Source organism: Acartia tonsa, chromosome 2 (genome assembly GCF_053477335.1).
Source record: "Acartia tonsa isolate MP-2025a chromosome 2, ASM5347733v1, whole genome shotgun sequence".
NCBI lineage: Eukaryota > Metazoa > Arthropoda > Copepoda > Calanoida > Acartiidae > Acartia > Acartia tonsa.
The window spans coordinates 18,350,385-18,367,289 of record NC_137261.1 but is presented as its reverse complement, the minus strand read 5'-3'; the positions used below and the strand labels follow the sequence as shown (position 1 = coordinate 18,367,289).

General features: G+C 39.8%; 1 protein-coding gene across 1 annotated transcript; it reads right to left on the bottom strand.

The window, feature by feature from the left end:
• Nucleotides 1–1,691: 1,691 nt before the first annotated feature.
• LOC145312417 (coiled-coil domain-containing protein 22-like) lies at nt 1,692–16,578 on the bottom strand. Its single transcript, XM_080151651.1, has 11 exons — nt 16,561–16,578; nt 16,331–16,402; nt 16,127–16,171; nt 15,025–15,109; nt 14,292–14,384; nt 13,685–13,769; nt 13,046–13,134; nt 12,335–12,437; nt 11,937–12,012; nt 2,854–2,919; nt 1,692–2,258 (listed from the first exon to the last, which is right to left on the bottom strand). Exons 1-11 carry the CDS (start codon nt 16,576–16,578, stop codon nt 2,088–2,090), a joined length of 903 nt encoding a protein of 300 aa, XP_080007777.1. The 3' UTR covers nt 1,692–2,087.
• Between the last annotated feature and the right edge of the window lie 327 nt (nt 16,579–16,905).

Here is a 16,905-nt window from a genome sequence, read left to right as displayed (position 1 = left end):
AAGGGAATATTAACAGGGAAGAAAGAGGAGGGGACATTGGGCTGATTATTACACTAGTCCCCAAAGTTTTACACTATTGTTTTCTTAGTTGTTGGCTTAACTACTTTGAGGACTTTTATTGAATTTTGATTAGTTGGTTCATTAAGTTGAATGTCCAAACGTTTTAACCACTAGTTGCAATCTTCAGAAGGAAAATATTGTGTATCATCATTAGGGATGTTCATCAATTTTTTGGCCATTTTCTTATCCCTTTAGATCCCGAATACATTTTTTCTCATTTTTTTTTGGTTTCTGAAAATTAGAGAAAGAATGGTTTACCCTCCATTTTCCTATCCTTGCATTCCTGGACCATTTATTATATTTACATGAATGGGTGCAGCTTCAAAGAAAATTCAGAAATAAGGGATATCCAATAAAAAAAATTTGTAATCATGGATCTGAAGGGATAAGACAATGGTCTATAAATTGATATACATTCCGAATGATGATACACAAAATTACACCTTCTGTAGATTAAAGTTAGTGGTTGAAACGTTTGGATAAAGTAACTAATCAAATTCAAAAGTTCACAAAGTTGTTAAGCCAACGAATAAGAAAACGTAAACATAAAACTTTGAGGACTAGTGTAATAAACAGCCCAAAGTCCCCTCCCTCCCTGCTTGTCCCTTGTATAATGACACAAGCTAATGTTATTTGATGGATGTAATTTTATTAATAGTTTACACATATTATACCATTTTTATTTTTAAAAGCGAAGCTTTTCTATAATTTTGACAACATTTTTTAGTATGATATAATTATTAAAACATATATGATAAATTAAGAAAGCGTAGCAATTTCATTATAGTTTATTATATAGGTATTACCAGATAGTCCGTATGTCCATTTAAGTCATGTTGAATTTTAAGTTTTTAACAAAATGTGATATTATTATCCTATATATATGATTTTTGAAATACTCATTCCTATTACAACGAGGAACAATGTTATAAGAGATGCATCTCTATAATGAAATAATAAAAATGTAAGCACGCCTTCATTACAAGAACAACCATGTTCGTAAGCTGCACATCATTAGCAAATCTATAAATCTATTGTTAATGAAATATTAGTGTTTACAGTTACGCCCCTAGAGGCCTCTTTGGGCCGTCGACACTAACCCATTTTTATGGTTAGTTTTGAAAAAAAAAAATTCGAGACGACTTCTCTTTGTTGGGTGGTTCAATCCCCCAAAAATAAAATTCCCAGGACCAAGGAGAAGCTACATTATAAAGGAGAATTAATAACAATATCATTTCAGCAGTTAGCGAGATTCTTCTGTACAGACAGAAAAACTCACATATATTCTTTTAATACTTTTATATAAAGATAACGTATTAAAATACCAAAAAATTACTTAAATCAGGGAGGGATGGTCATTGGGCTTTTTATTACATAAGTCTCCAAAGTTTTATAATAACGTTTTCTAATTCGTTGGACTGACAACTTTCTATTGAATTTTCATTGGTTGGTTGATTAAGTTTTGAGCTCAAACTTTTCAACAAGAAGGAGTAATTTTGCGTACCATCAAATTGAATATACATCAATTTATCGATCATTGTCTTACCCCCTTTAGATCCTTGACTTAAATGCAGAAAAGCATGCCCAGACCAATATGAAATGTCCTTTGGATTACTCAAATAAACGCAAACAATTTTTTAAAATCTATTTTAGTTAATAATTCTACATAATATTATTCCTTTAACAGAAAAAAATATAACAAATAATTATTTAACAATCAAGTTGATATACAGAATCAAACTTTTTATTTATTAATAAATTAGAATTTATTAGTTATATATCGCATCGTACTACAAACAATTTTCCACGGATATAAAAATGTACAATCATAATATTAAAACTAGTTTTGTTAACCCTGAGATGCCGAAGGCAAGGGCTAACAAAACGGGTTTTAATATTATGATTATACATTTTTATATTCGTAGAAAACTGGATATAATACCATACGTTACATGAATTTTCAGTATGGCTTGGAACAGGTTCCAATCCATCGGATATTAATCGGTTTCGAAGACATACTGGAAATTTTATTTCTTGCTTTTCAATTCAGCTTTAAGCTGTGCCAGATCACTTTTAAGCTTGGCAATTTTCTCTCCATACTTTTCAGACTTAAGATTTTCCTTCTGTTCAATGAGCTCCCTCATTTCTCTCTTCTCACGGCCAGTGGACCGTATCAGCTCCACTGTTTCGTCACAAACCTTGCGAAGTTTAAAATTATTGGTGGAAAAGTTTGGACATTTGGTTTATATAGCTTGGGGACAATTAAAATGTTCTGTCCAATGTTCTCTCCCTCCCTGATTTTTACTAGGGATGGGCCGGATACTTTTTTGGCCGGATACCGGATATCCAGCTAAAAAAATTCCTGTTATTGGTATATTGATAATGGCCCGATATTCGGCAAAAAGTTTTAACAGAATTGTTAGTAAATTTGTTGCAAAACTTCTTAAATATAGGATACTGTTTTTGGACATACTTACATTATAAGAAATTGATTATAAAGATGCCTTGCTTATAATATTGTAATTTGTTGTCCTAAGAATCAGTATTCTAAAAGTCAGATATATAGAATAATTTATTAATTATTTCACATAAAGAATTGTTGTCAAAAAAGTTAATCAATATGTTTTAGATGAACGTATGGACATGCTGGTAACTATTATAGAGTTGCCACGCTTTCTAAATTGTACCTAACTGTTATAAGAATCATTTACATTCCTAAAAGTTTTAAAGTGACTTTTATCATGTTTGATGCAACGTACAAATAGGATGTAAAACTAAATTTTACTTAATAACCTGATTAAATCTAGCAACCGTCATCTTAATCTTTTCCATCATTACCGGGTCTTTTTTCAACATATCCTAGACAGAAAGTTATTAATCATTGTGCATATGTTTTTCGACCATTACTGGGTTCTTTTTTAACATATCATATCATTTTATTAAGCAATACAACTTATTATCCTATTACATAAAGTAACTATAAATAAACACAATTTATATTTTTATCATTTTATTACTGGAATAAATTTGTTTCACTACTAAATAGATTATCAGTTCCAATTGTGGTATCCGCCTAGGTTAAATGGCAGACACCAGAGTTCAAATGACTACGGCAGTGCGAACAGACATGGACACCTATACTATAGAGAAGCTACGCTTCTCTAGCAATCACTAAATAATAAACAGAGTCTATTCAGTTGTTCCTTTATTCAGGGTCTAAGGTTTACTAAAGTTATATACAACAAACAATAAATACACAGATAGGAATAAGTAATCATAAACAGAATCAATATAATACATATACAATAGTCAGTTTGGGCAATAATGATCCCCCATCCCTGGAAAGGGTGGGGGGAATTAACAATACAGCTTAACCATAATAAGGCTGTCAGGATCTATCATTAATTTTAGGTATAGGGAGGGGGTCGGCAGACCCCTTCCCCAGGACTCGGGGGAGGGCCCTCGGCCCTTCCCCGAACCCAGGTCAGGGTTGCCATAGGCATGGCTCACGGTTGCCGAATACCACAACTCTCCCCTCGGAAGGCTGGGAGGGGGTTGAAGGTGGCTGAACAGCTACCTTGCTGAACGCATGAGCCATACGACAGGCCGGTCAGCATGGCGGCCTTATACGCTGGGAACGCTAGCAGCTGCTGCCAGTCGTTCAGCTCAGCCTGCGAATACAAGCCTCCCGAACTGAAGTCATCCAAGGGCTCTGTCAGCAGCTGCTTGGGTGTATCCAGCGGGGGTGGTCTCTTCTTAGGTGCGGGGGTTAGCTCTATCCATCCTTCCTCAGCGTGTACAGTTAGGGGGTAGGTGGAGGAGCAGGGAATTTTGGTGGCGTGGCCGCTATACACCTTTGTCACGGCATCTACAAATCCTGTGGGCTCCACCGGCACCTTGTCCCAACATTCATTGCTCTCCCTGACAACATATTTATTGCATTGGCAGGTAAGCTGGAGCAATACATCTCCCCTCAACACAGAGAACGTGCTCCCCTGGACACGCACCGGATGGGCCGGGTCTAGTTGCTGGAGCTTCCAGCAATTGGCCGCTACTTCTTCTGCTGCGGTGCTTCTCATTCGAGTTTCCAGGGTAAATCCGATGTAACCGGCATGTATCTGGGCCTGCAGGGGGACATCCACGTCCCTGGCCGATACTCTGGGCAGCGCTGCCGCGGCCGGGTCGGCTGCCACGAACAATGCTGGGTGGTTGGTGGCATGGGCCTCAAAGTCGCAGTTCACTATTGAGGGGTAGTCATGTTGATGAAGAATTGGGCTTGATGGTCAACCAGAAACGCATCCATCACCAGGCTAGGCTGGAGGCTGCGGATCAGCCTCAAGGGGCAATCCCTCCCCAGGTGGTCCCACACGTAGGTGGCCTCTCCAGTGATGCAGGACAGCTCGGAATGGGGACACTCTAGGGTCAGGTGGTCAGACTGGGACTCCACCCGTCCATTCTCGACTACATAGGTCTCTTCCTTGACCAGCAGCCGTCGCTCCTGGAGCACTAATTCATTGCGGTACAGCTGGCCCTCGAAATGGACGTCCTCCCCTTCACAACCCACCCCCTCGGGGCTGTTGACCAAGGCGCCCACCATGTCGAGGGTGAAGAACAGGGGATGGTTCAGCTGAAACGTCAATGGCTGGGTCTTGCCTGGCAGAGTGTAGACTCGGTTCCTGGCCAGGTCTCGGCACGTTTCTGGATCAATCTTGGTTGGCCGCATGAGGGTGGGGACCGAGGTCACCTTGAGGTGGCCCCATACTCCACACCTAAATGTCCACTGGGACACGGTGAGTTGACAGCTATATCCCGTTGTTTCCCTAATCTTGACTTGCGGCAGAACATGTATCTCATGACCCAAGGGCACCTCCTGGTGTAGCGGCTCCTTGCTACACATCTTCTCCTTGTTGTAGGCTGTGACATGGGTGGGGTTGGCACAGTCCCACCCTACCAGGACATAGCTAGTTGTAGGCCACACAGCTGCGAGCAGTAGGCCCCACAGGACCATCCACCAGTGTGAGAATCTACCAGACAGCCATCGACCTCGCGCACGCATCTGGGGATCCTCGGCTCGGGCCACGGCTGCTTCTTGGGGCTGGACACTGCTAGGCTGCTCCTGGCTAGATATAAATTTCCATTGAGCGTTATCTTTGGGTGCCCGGGGCATCCCGATACCCTCCCCAATGACAGACTGACAGGCGACTGGCGCCTGCCTGGGTGTCGGCTCCCCTAGCCCCAAGGGGTCCCTTCCCTTGTCCATGGCATGCCCAGTGGCATGGGGCTGGAGTGCGTGTGACACAGGCTCGCCCTGTATTACATCCCTCCCCTGCCCTAGGAACTCAGGTGCATGTTCACAGGCAAGTCCTTATAATCCCAAATTTCAATCTCCCCAGCCTCTGGTGCGGGAGGCACAGGCAAGGCTGGAGGGTTACAATACTTTGGATACAATACATTTGTCAAATTTAACTTATCCTGGCTCAGTTGGGAATGGTGGGCAGCTGGGTTCCCTCTGCTGGCAGGGGGCGCTGGATGGTGTATGGCTGGGCTCTCCCTGCGGGCTGGTGGCGCTGGCTGATGGATAGCTGGACCCTCCCTGCTGGCTGGTGGCGCTGGCTGACTGGGGGTGACGGATGTCACCCCTCCCTCTGGGGCTGCTGGCTCGTTCCAGGATCCAGGTATCTCTGTGGCGGCGACGGTTGTCGCCCCAGGCACCAGGGTGGGGGTGCTGGATAGCACCCCCCAGTCATCGCAGGTGGCGGCGGCGGTTGCCGCCCCAGACATCAGCTTGGGGGTGCGGGGGCGCACCTCTCCTCCTTACAAGGTGGCGGCGCCGGATGGCGCCCCATACATCGACTCCGATGCGCTGGCTAGCGCCTCTTGCCTCTCTCGCTCAGCGGCCGCCAGGGCCTCCCCGTACACTGTCTCAGTGGCGCTGGGTAGCGCCCCTCCACTCTTGCTGGGTAGACTCGGTCTGGCAGGCCCCATCATGTTGAGGCTGAAGGGTTGAGGCCTCAGGACTTCTGGCTCTGCAATGTTGGTGGGCTGCACGAACTCCGGTCCCAAGTGGTTGAGGCTGAAGCCCAGGCCAACCCGGTTGGGTTCAGCCGCTCCTCCCAGCACGTTGATCCTAGCTGGGATGGTTCCAAACTGCGGCATTCCTTCGGCTCGGCCCGTTGCGTTGGGGGCGGCTGCTTGCTGGAGTGTGGCTGGGGGCGCGCTCCCTTCCATGTTGGCTACTCTGCTGGGCTTTCCTGAGGGAGCGCCCTTGTCAGCGACGCGTCTCCGGCCGGCTACCTGGTCCCAGTCAGCCTTGCACTCGGCCGCCGTATGGCCTGCGTAATGGCAACGGTCACACTTGGCAGGACGGTCACGGCGTGGCTGGGTGCGTCTCTCTTCTAGGCTGACCTCCATAGGCGTAGGACAGTCTCGGACTCGGTGGCCTTTCCCATGGCAGCGATAGCAGCGGCCTGGAATCTTGTCATCTGGGGCGACCTTCCCCATCTGGTGGAGACCCGGAGCCAAGGCGCCAATCTCCATTGGCTCCGACTCATCATATTGGGGCAACTGGACGCTGGCCGATCCCGTGAGCCCGTCGGTGGCGTCCACTAGGCACACACCCTCCTTCAGCTGCTTGGTGATCATGGTCACGGTAAACATGGCTCGCCTCGTGTACTCAGGTACCGAGGCGATCTCATGTCCCATCATTTCACGTTTCACATTAGCGTTACGAATGCCACGATTTAATTCGTCGATCAATAATTCAAGATCCTCGTGGCTATAGGCCTCCCTATACAATGCACACTTTGTGGATATGTATGCTTGTATAGGTTCTGTCGAGTGCTGCCTATAATCTCTGAAGGCTTGCTTCAGGGTCTGAGATTCATAGGCTGGACGAAATAACATTTCACACTCGGCCTTGACTTGTTCGTATGTCAAGGCTTGGCCTGCCTCGCCAAACAGATGAGAGGCCATCTCCGCCGCTTGCCCCGCCAGGGATAGTAAAAGGGCGTTGCGGCGATTTAGTGTGTCATGGGGGGGCACACGGTAAGCCGCCCATGACATTTCTAATCTCCTGATGTGGGAATTCCAGGATTGCTTGGGCGGTCCTCGATACTCCGGCAGGTTACTCAGCATCAGCTTGCGGTACTCGGCTGGAGCCGGCTGGGGATCATCCTGGAGCCATCCTTGGAGCTGGTCGCCTCCTTGCGCTTGTGGCTGCTCCATCGGGTCAAAGGTTCAGCGGCGGGACACGAAGTTTTAAGTCAATACTATAAGTGGTTTACACTTGAGGCTTTCTAGCCTAGCAGCCAACACTGTTTATCACTAGGTTGGTAGTTTAACTACAAAGATTTAAATTAGGTGTACCTAGAGTACTTGTCACTAGCTTCTGAGTTGTAGAGTAGTGTGGTAGGTGTAGATAGTTGTTGAGGGTCTGAACTGCTGTCAGGAACTGATTTGGTTTTCCTTATCACACTATAGATAGGAGGGAGGAGCTTGCAAGTCTTTTTTTTCTAAAAATATCTCTGTTGGATGCTATGGAGTAGCTCCGCTCCTGTGTGTGTGTGTGTGCGTGAAATCTCCTTTCCTTGCAACGCGCCTACGCGCCGTCAGATTTGCGCACACAGGTAAAACGCGCACCTATCCCTCAATCTGCTCTCTCATTGGTCCGCTTTGTCTTATTCGTCCGTTGAATTTTTTGTGCGTCCCAAGCTCTGCTGCGCGACCCGTAAATGGCGCTCTGTTCTCCCGGTCGCTATCTCCACACCGTGGGCGGACTTATTCAAGTGTGGGTAGGAGGGGGAGCGCGTGAGGGGACGGGGTAAAACCATCCGTTCCCCCCTATGGGGAGGGGGGGGGGGGTGCTGTAGGTTTGAAGTAACTGGGTGGTGAGGTAATTGTGCCTTTTCCTTAATCCTGAGCTTATTGTTATGTCACCTCAATTGTATTTGCTTCAATTTATGGTGGGCCCCTCCCCTTCCGTTGGGATAAGGGGTGGATTTGTTGTGCTGAAGGCTTGGGGGGTTAGATTGTTTATCAATGCATTGTTATATTACATCTAGGTTCTATTTTTGGCTTTATCACAATACACAACAAATTTGCTTACCAAGCCTGTTCTATTTTTGGCTTTATCACAATACACAACAAATTTGTTTACCAAGCCTTGCTCATAAATCTATTGTTCAGCTTTCACACTAGGGTGGTAATCCCTAAAATGTGATATAATATCTGTTTTCTAGATGGGTGGCTGCGCTGTAGCCTCTCAGGATACTTGGAGTTAACGTAGTTTTTCTTCTGCTTGGTACACTACACTCGTATTTTTGCTCGCAGCTTGCAGCTATTTGGCTTGTTTCAGCCTGTCAGCGGCAGGGAATGTCCCGTCCTGCAGCGCCGTGTATCCGAATCCGGCTGGTGGCGGCAGGGAATTTCCCTTCCTGCAGCGCCGCTGGTTCGGATCCTGCTATCTCTTGCAGTAAATGTTGGCCTATTTTCAGCCGTTTGCACTTATTTGGCCTGTTTCAGCCCGTCCGCAGGCCTGTTTCAGCCCTTGAGCGCTCAATCCTCCGTTAGATGTCGGCGCTTCTCGCGGTTCTCCGTCAAGTTTCGCTGCTCTCCGCAGTCTCTTGTCCGATTTCGCTACTCTCCGCAGCTCGGGTTCCGCCACACTTAGTGGTCTTTCGCTAGGTTTCGCTTCCACAACTGCCGGATACAGAGTTAAACCTTGCTATCCAGGGTGGGTAATTCAGGTTGCTTGTGTCAGTTTTGCCAGTTTCACTGCTGGGAGTACCTTAGCCTCAGCTGCGCGTCTGCTCTACACTTGTGGTTTGCCGTAATCTCACACAGCTGTCACCAAAAGTTGTGGTATCCGCCTAGGTTAAATGGCAGACACCAGAGTTCAAATGACTACGGCAGTGCGAACAGACGTGGACACCTATACTATAGAGAAGCTACGCTTCTCTAGCAATCACTAAATAATAAACAGAGTCTATTCAGTTGTTCCTTTATTCAGGGTCTAAGGTTTACTAAAGTTATATACAACAAACAATAAATACACAGATAGGAATAAGTAATCATAAACAGAATCAATATAATACATATACAATAGTCAGTTTGGGCAATAATGATCCCCCATCCCTGGAAAGGGTGGGGGGAATTAACAATACAGCTTAACCATAATAAGGCTGTCAGAATCTATCATTAATTTTAGGTATAGGGAGGGGGTCGGCAGACCCTTTCCCCAGGACTCGGGGGAGGGCCCTCGGCCCTTCCCCGAACCCAGGTCAGGGTTGCCATAGGCATGGCTCACGGTTGCCGAATACCACACCAATAAAGATTTATAAAATGAGTTAAAAAATGTATGTCTTTGCATTTTGATTGGAAGGATTTTAGACTATTTTTCTTTAATTCAATAACACTTAAATAGAGTTCCCTAGACATTAGGGGCGCCGCCTGTAGCTGCACTTCGAAAAGAAATAGGCTGTGGAAAATGACACCAAAATTTATGTTTGTATTAAAATTATGATAATAGAGTTATTACAAGTAATATATAGAGTGTGTTTATTGCAATGGAGTGTATAAAATTACTAATTCAATTTAAAGGGTGGGGGGGAGTTTACAGTCCTCTACAACCCCCTCATGCAAACCCATGCTTTATGGGGTAAACTCGTTTTTTTATGGTTAAAATAATTGATCTATAAGGATAGATTTATAACACAGACAACTACCTGAATGCAGTGCTGGGGACCTTTTTGGGATCAGTAATATTTGACATAAAATCACTTCACATAAATTCATTTCACATAAAACGTTTCACATAAAGTATCATTTGACATAAACTCATTTGACATAAAGGTACATTTGACATAAAAACGTTTTACATAAAAATCATTTGACATAAAGGTACATTTGGCATAAAGGTACATTTCACATAAAGGTACATTTCACATAAAGGTACATTTCACATAAAGGTACACTTGAAATAAAGGTACACTTGACATAAAGGTACATTTGACATAAAAGTACATTGCATGGCAACCGGTGAACAGAATCTCAGTTCTGCACCACAAGCCTCGCACAACTGAAGTCCCCATGTCTGTACAGTCATATTTATATGAAAATATTTTTAGAAGATTTTTAAACTTTTTTTTGAAGATTTTCAAATTTTTTTGGAAGATTTTAGAAATTTTTATTTATTATTAAAAGAAAGCAAAATTACCTTGGGGAAAAACTTCAAAAAAAAATTCAAAAATCTTCTAAAAATATTTTCATATAAATATGACTGTATAGACATGGGAACTTCAGTCGTGCGAGGCTTGTGGTGCAGAACTGAGATTCTGTTCACCGGTTGCCATGCTCGGGGAAAAAAATGACAACCTCGGGTGGACTTTGAAATGTATCTTTATGTGAAACGTTTTATGCCAAGTGTACCTTTATGTCAAATGTACCTTTATGTCAAGTGTACCTTTATGTCAAACGTACCTTTATGTCAAATGTACCTTTATGTCAAATGTATCTTTATATCATATGTACCTTTATGTGAAACGTTTTTATGTGAAGTGTACCTTTATGGCAAATGTTTTTATGTCAAATGTACCTTTATGTGAAGTGATTTTATGTCAAATGTTTTATGTGAAATGAATTTATGTCAAATGATATTATGTTAAATATTACTGATCCACCTTTTTGGTCTGTTAGCATAAAGCAATTACCTTTTGTAGCTACTTGTCTTTGTTTATATTTTCAACGCTATTGGCTGAAATTCAAGTACCCAATTGAGAGTCGGCACAGAGTCCACAGGGTGGGAGTATATAGTGATTTAACCCCTTCCCCCTCTATTCATTTAATTGAAGATTGCTATTAAATATAATGTTATGTCGGCTTCTATCTGTTTCATTCTCCCGCTTTTTTAATGACCGCTGAACATCTGCACATAAACAAGTTCTTTTCATGTTTTTTTTTGTGCTGAATGTTTTCATCCTATCTTCTTCAGTCACTCTATACAAGGCATATCATAATATTTTGTGTCTTCAAAAGCACTGATATTATTTATCTCTTCATTGTGCAGGTTACAATTCAAATTTGGTAATTCAATACTTTTTTGTTTGTTTTTTAAGTTTTTTTGCAGTGGCAACACCTTCAGCCTCTAAGAGACAGTAGGATAGTGTAAAGGACAAACTCTTTTTAGAAAATAGTCAAAAGCTTGTCATACAATTTCAAGTCTAGAACGTTTGAATTAACACTTAAACAAACATAAAACTTCTTTATTATTTTAACAGACATAATCTAAATGACATTTACATACTCTTATCTATAATACAAAGTATAATGATGTCTGTCTGTCTGTCTGTCTGTCTGTCTGTCTGTCTGTCTGTCTGTCTGTCTGTCCGTCCGTCAGTCTGAAGCTTAAGATCTCGGTAACCACTGAACCGATTGGATTCTACTCTTCAGGATATATACCTATTGGTCCTGTGGTGGTTTTAAGCTATTTTCTTGGGGGTTGGGACACACCCTACCCCCCAAAAATGAAAATTTCCCCCCCCCTAAAAAAATTTTCATATTTTTTCTAATTTAATGTTTTTTATGTTTTTATATAGTTTAATAAATTTGTATTATATCTTTTTTTATTTTTTATACTTTTTATATTTTTTTATATTTTCAATTATTTTTCTTCTTTTTAAATTTCTTTTCTTCTTTTAAACTTTGTTCAATAACTTTGGGGACTATATTGAATTTTGATTGGTTGGTTCATAAAGTTGAGTGTTCAAACTTTATAACGTTAACTGTAATCTACAGAAGTATTCATTTTGTGTTTAATCATTGGGGATGTACATCAATTTAATGGCCTTTGTCTTATCCATTTAGATTCCTAGGTTACTAACCTGGATGTTGATATTAAGTTCAAAGAAAGTTCTGTCAGTCTTTCCAACCAACCAGTTCAGTTCTCTTTGTACAATCCTACAATAAAACTAGTTTAGACAAAAAAATGTCCGCACGTATATTTTAAACATATTGATTCTTAACTTTTTAATAAAATTTTTATGTGATATAATTATTTGATTTTTATGATTTTTGGAATAATGATTCCCAGGACAACAAAGTGCAATGTTATAAGCGAAATATCTCGAAACTTTTCAACAAATTGACTTAAATTTTGCTTCGACTTTTATAAATTTATATTCTATTCAGTTCTGACAAGTGTTAATGTTTATTTGTCCTTCCGTTTCAGAGCTTCGCTTTTATGGATAATGTCGAGTCGTCCTTGTTTCAGTTTCTGTACCTTACATCTGCCAAAATATTATCAATTTCTTTCTGTTGTTTGTCCAAGGCTTTTTGGATATCTGACAGACGGGCTTCATATGACATCTTACTAATGCTCGAATCTACGATTTTTTGTATTATTAGTGATAATGAAAGGTTTCGTGAATAAATCAATAGTTGAGGTTGCGTGAATTTTAGTTCCAGAAAGGTTTCGTGATTAAGTAATGCATATTTTAAAGGGTATATACAATTTTACATCCGTCCATCTGTCTATCTGTCTCTCGCAAGGAAGAAATGCGATTTTCTCGGCTACTATTAGAAATAGATGACTGTGAGATTAATGTGAAGACTACACAGACCAATGAACAATATTTTAAAACATAATTCGTCCGTCCAGGTCTTTAAGGTTATAGAGAACATTCAATTTAGGATATGTTATTAAAAGTGCTATTAAAGATATTCTGTTGAAATTTCTAATATACAAATATTGTCTGTCCAATAGGTAAGTATATTTTGCTGGATAGATTATAGACAGATTTCCGCAGATAATAAAATGAGAGATAATAACCAGTTTTGTTGGTATTAATCTTGTAATCTTTCTTTTTAAAATTCGTGGCAAATTGTTTTTAATACAATACAATATATGATTTTTCTGCATGTCTGCCAACCGATTCTAATCCATCGGATATTTATCGGTTTGGAAGTCACACTGCACTGGAAATAGATTTACCAATAGTTGCCGCTTTTCTTTGTTTCTTCTTCAATATTATTTCTTTTTCTTCAAATCTTTTCTCTAAGTCACTGATCTGAATTTTGGCACTAAAACAATTTTATGTTATAAAAATAAAATTTTCCTCCATTATCTATCGACCTATTATATAAAGAAGTAAACGAAAGATCTCGCTAAGCACTGAACTGATATGGTTCTTCTTTACAGGTTAGCTACTTATAGGTCCTTTATAGTTTTATGAATATTTTAGGGGAGGGTACCACCACCGTTCCAAGATAAATCGCCACTAGAAAAAAATACCCCCCCCCCAAAAAAAAAAATGTTTTTTAAAACTAAAATAAAAAATGGGGTAGGGAGGGGGGGTTCGAATTGCCTCCAGATAGTTTAGGTTAAAGAGTAGTTTTGAAAAGAAAAAATATCGGCACCCTTGTACAAGGCGAAGTCCAGTAGTATTTTATTTATTATTTCTCTTGGGATGGTGGCGGTACCCTCCCCCAAAAAAGTTAAAAACCTTCCCGGGACCTATGAGAAGCTACCCTGTTCAGGAGAACCCGATCGGTTCAGCGGTTAGCGAGATCCCTTGGTACAAACAGACAGACAGACATCGTTCTACTTTGTATTATAGATAAACAGTTATACCTTACTTTCTTTCTTGATTTTTCAAGATCTTTTCTTGCCTTTTCATAATTCTTGCTATCATTTAGGAATTCTTTCTCGAGTTTCTTTTTTTAAAAGCAAATTTTATCAACAAATTAGGATTTATTATTGAGTCTTTCTAAAATTCACTCCCTCTTCATTTAAAAAGTGATATATGAGGTGTTCAGGTTTTTTTGAAAACGCTCCGCGCTCCCAAATATATAGGCATGCTTATTTCAGACAATTTTATAGTTTAATTGAGAAAATCAGTAAAACACTTCTTTTATTTTTATGAAATTGATGAAAGCATACTTAAAAAGCAGTGTAATCAAATAATTGTTAATGTTTGCATTTTTGCCTTTCTTTTCTAATTTAGAAATGATCGCTATCCTATTCTATAATATAGTACGGTTTATTATTTGATTTCTATAACTACTGAACCGATTAAGTTCTCCCTTCTAAAGATGTTTTAGTTAGGTCCTGAGATGGTTTCAGGCTTTTATATTTTAAGGTTGAAGTCTGGGGAGAGTTTTAGTTAATTTTTCTGTTCCTTGAATACAGAGCTCCTGGATGCTAGGAGTGCATGTGCCAGTTTGTTAATAAAATTCCTGTTTTGTTGCTTCCCAAAGGGCCACTTTATTATCAGACTTGTGTTTGGCTTTAAGCAGGATGGCTTTTAGATTCTCTATATTCTCTTCTGCATCTAGACAGTAGTTGAAGCACTAAAAGTGTCTTGTGTGACGTCATAAAAAATACGTTTAAAGTGGAAAAGGAAACCACTAGAAAAGAGATGGATTTAGACGTATTTTTATGACGTCACACATGAAACTTTCCGGCGTTACCAATGTTTGATACTTTTCGGGATCAGACAAAGGAAGATAATTGTTCTGTTCTTGGTAATTTTAAGGTTCAACAGAATAGATAAATCATATGGAGTAGTAAAAAGTTTCATAATCTTAATGGTTGCAAATCAATTAACAACAAAACCAAAATCAAAATAGACTGGGATTTTATAGAAAAATTTAAAAATCAGATCAATCGGATAATTATATCAAATGAGAATTTGTGCTTAAAAGTTCAACATGTTTAAAATGAGGCATACGGAAATTCTGGTAAGGATTGTATACGATCTTTTACGCTTTCTAAATCGTACCTAACTACTACAGAAATCGGCATGCCACATTTAAATCGATAGCACAATTCTAACATGATTTAATTAACGAAAAAAGCTATCTGATCTAGATGGACCAACCCCAATTATAGAAAAGCTTCGCTTTTAAAAAGAGATTATATATAATTTTACAAATCTGTAATACTAATGACCACTAAATAAATAAAATTACTTGGAAGGAGTTTTCTGATATTTTCATGTTTATCCAACTGTTCTTCTAGAGTAGCTTTATCCTCTAATAGTTTGGATTTCTTGGTCTAAACAATAAATGTATAGATGTATAACCCAGTCAACTACCCGGCCCAAGCTTACTGCTCTTTTTTAGCGTCCTGATTGTGTTTATATTTCCGACGCTATTGGCTGATGTCTAAAAAGTCGGCACAGGGTCCCCATCCCGTGAAAAGAGTTACATATACTCGTGTCCCCCCTATTCTTTTTCTTTACTATCTAAAGAAATCAGACTAAATTTGTACAGGACATTTTTTACTAATTAGACTATGGTGGCTAAGGCATAATTGCTTATTTATTCTATTACTAGCGCTTACGTCCCTAGAGGCCTCTAGGGAAACGTAATTTTTTTTCTTTTCATTCTATTTTAAAATCAGTTATTTACTAAAAATATTTATTTTTCGCCGCTATATCGTGTTAGTTATGTTTTTTATCGATTTCTCTGGGGAGGGTGGTGGTACCCTCCCCCAAAGTAGTTATAAGCCTTTTCGGGACCTATGAGTGAGAAGCTACCCTGTTAAGGAGAACCCGATCCGTTCACGAGATCCTTCGGTACAGACAAACAGATAGACAAACAAACATCCTGTTTCTTTATTATAAGGAGACATTGCTGAAGTAGGCAATACTGGAGACTTTGAAAGATACATATCTAAATAATTCTTAGGTTGCAGCTGACCAAAACCAAATCAAAGATTTTATTTTGGTAATTCAAAGATGCTTTTGAGATCTTGATGAAAAGAAAAACATTTAACCGCTTAAATTACAAAAAAAAATGCCATATTAGTTTTTTTTATCACATTGTTTTATAGACTCCTTTTCGCGGATATTAAAATGAAAAAAAATGTTTGAATAAAAAAAAGTTTTGTTAGCCCCGAGGGGCCGAAGGCCCAGGCTAACAAAACTGGTATTAATTTTACGATTTTTAAAAATATTCGTGGAAATTTGTTTGTAACACGATGCTTTACATGATTTTTCAGCATGGCTGAGAACCGGTTCTAATCTAGCGGATATTAATCGATTTCGAATCCACAATGGAAAAATATTACCTTTAAATCCTTTGCTTGTGTATTTAGTTCCTTCACTTTATCCCTAATTCGAAGCTTTTTACAGTGCTTATAAAAATGACGTCATACTGGCCTACCATTGGTCAATTAAAATGCATACTGGCCTGCAATTGATAATTTAGTCTGTTTATTGGTCATTTGTATTATATGTCGTCATTTTTTTATAGGCACTGTAAAAGCTTCCCTGATTTCTTTATAATTAAGCTTTCTATTTTCTAATTCCTTTTCCAGCTCTAATAGCACAGTATTCTCTTTTATCTTTTATCATAAACGTTTAGCCGACAGACCTATAGTAAGAATGGCTGCGTTCCATATTGTGTTTTTGATTCCTTTGTAAAGGGACGAATCTGTTATTATTGTATTTAACCCATCCTAATTTTTTAGATAATGAATTTAATATTGTTAAACTTGTGTACAAATAAACGAGGATCCATCAAAGCGAAGCTTTGAAACGGTAGGACAAACGGACATTAACACTTGTAGAGTGTCAAGACTGAATAGTCACATTAAAATTTAATAAAAGTTAAAGATTGTAAGTAAATTTGTTGAAAAACTGCTTAAATACAGGATGTGGTTTAAGGATATTCTTAGATTTTTGGGACTTGATTATAGAGATGCTTCACTTATAATATTGTAGGAATCAGTATTTCAAAAATCAAAACAATCGGATAATTTTATAACATAAAAATTAATTGTTAAAAAGGTTAAAAATCCACATGTTAAAAATGGACGTACGGACATTCCAGTAACACTTATAGAGT

Bases quoted from the DNA above. Each gene is read 5' to 3' on its own strand.
- LOC145312417 (XM_080151651.1), bottom strand. The intron at 13,135-13,684 runs GTATAACTGTTT...AAATTGTTTTAG, and splicing joins AAATCAAGAAAGAAAGTAAG to TGCCAAAATTCAGATCAGTG. The intron at 12,013-12,334 runs GTACAGAAACTG...GTTTTATTGTAG, and splicing joins AATATTTTGGCAGATGTAAG to GATTGTACAAAGAGAACTGA.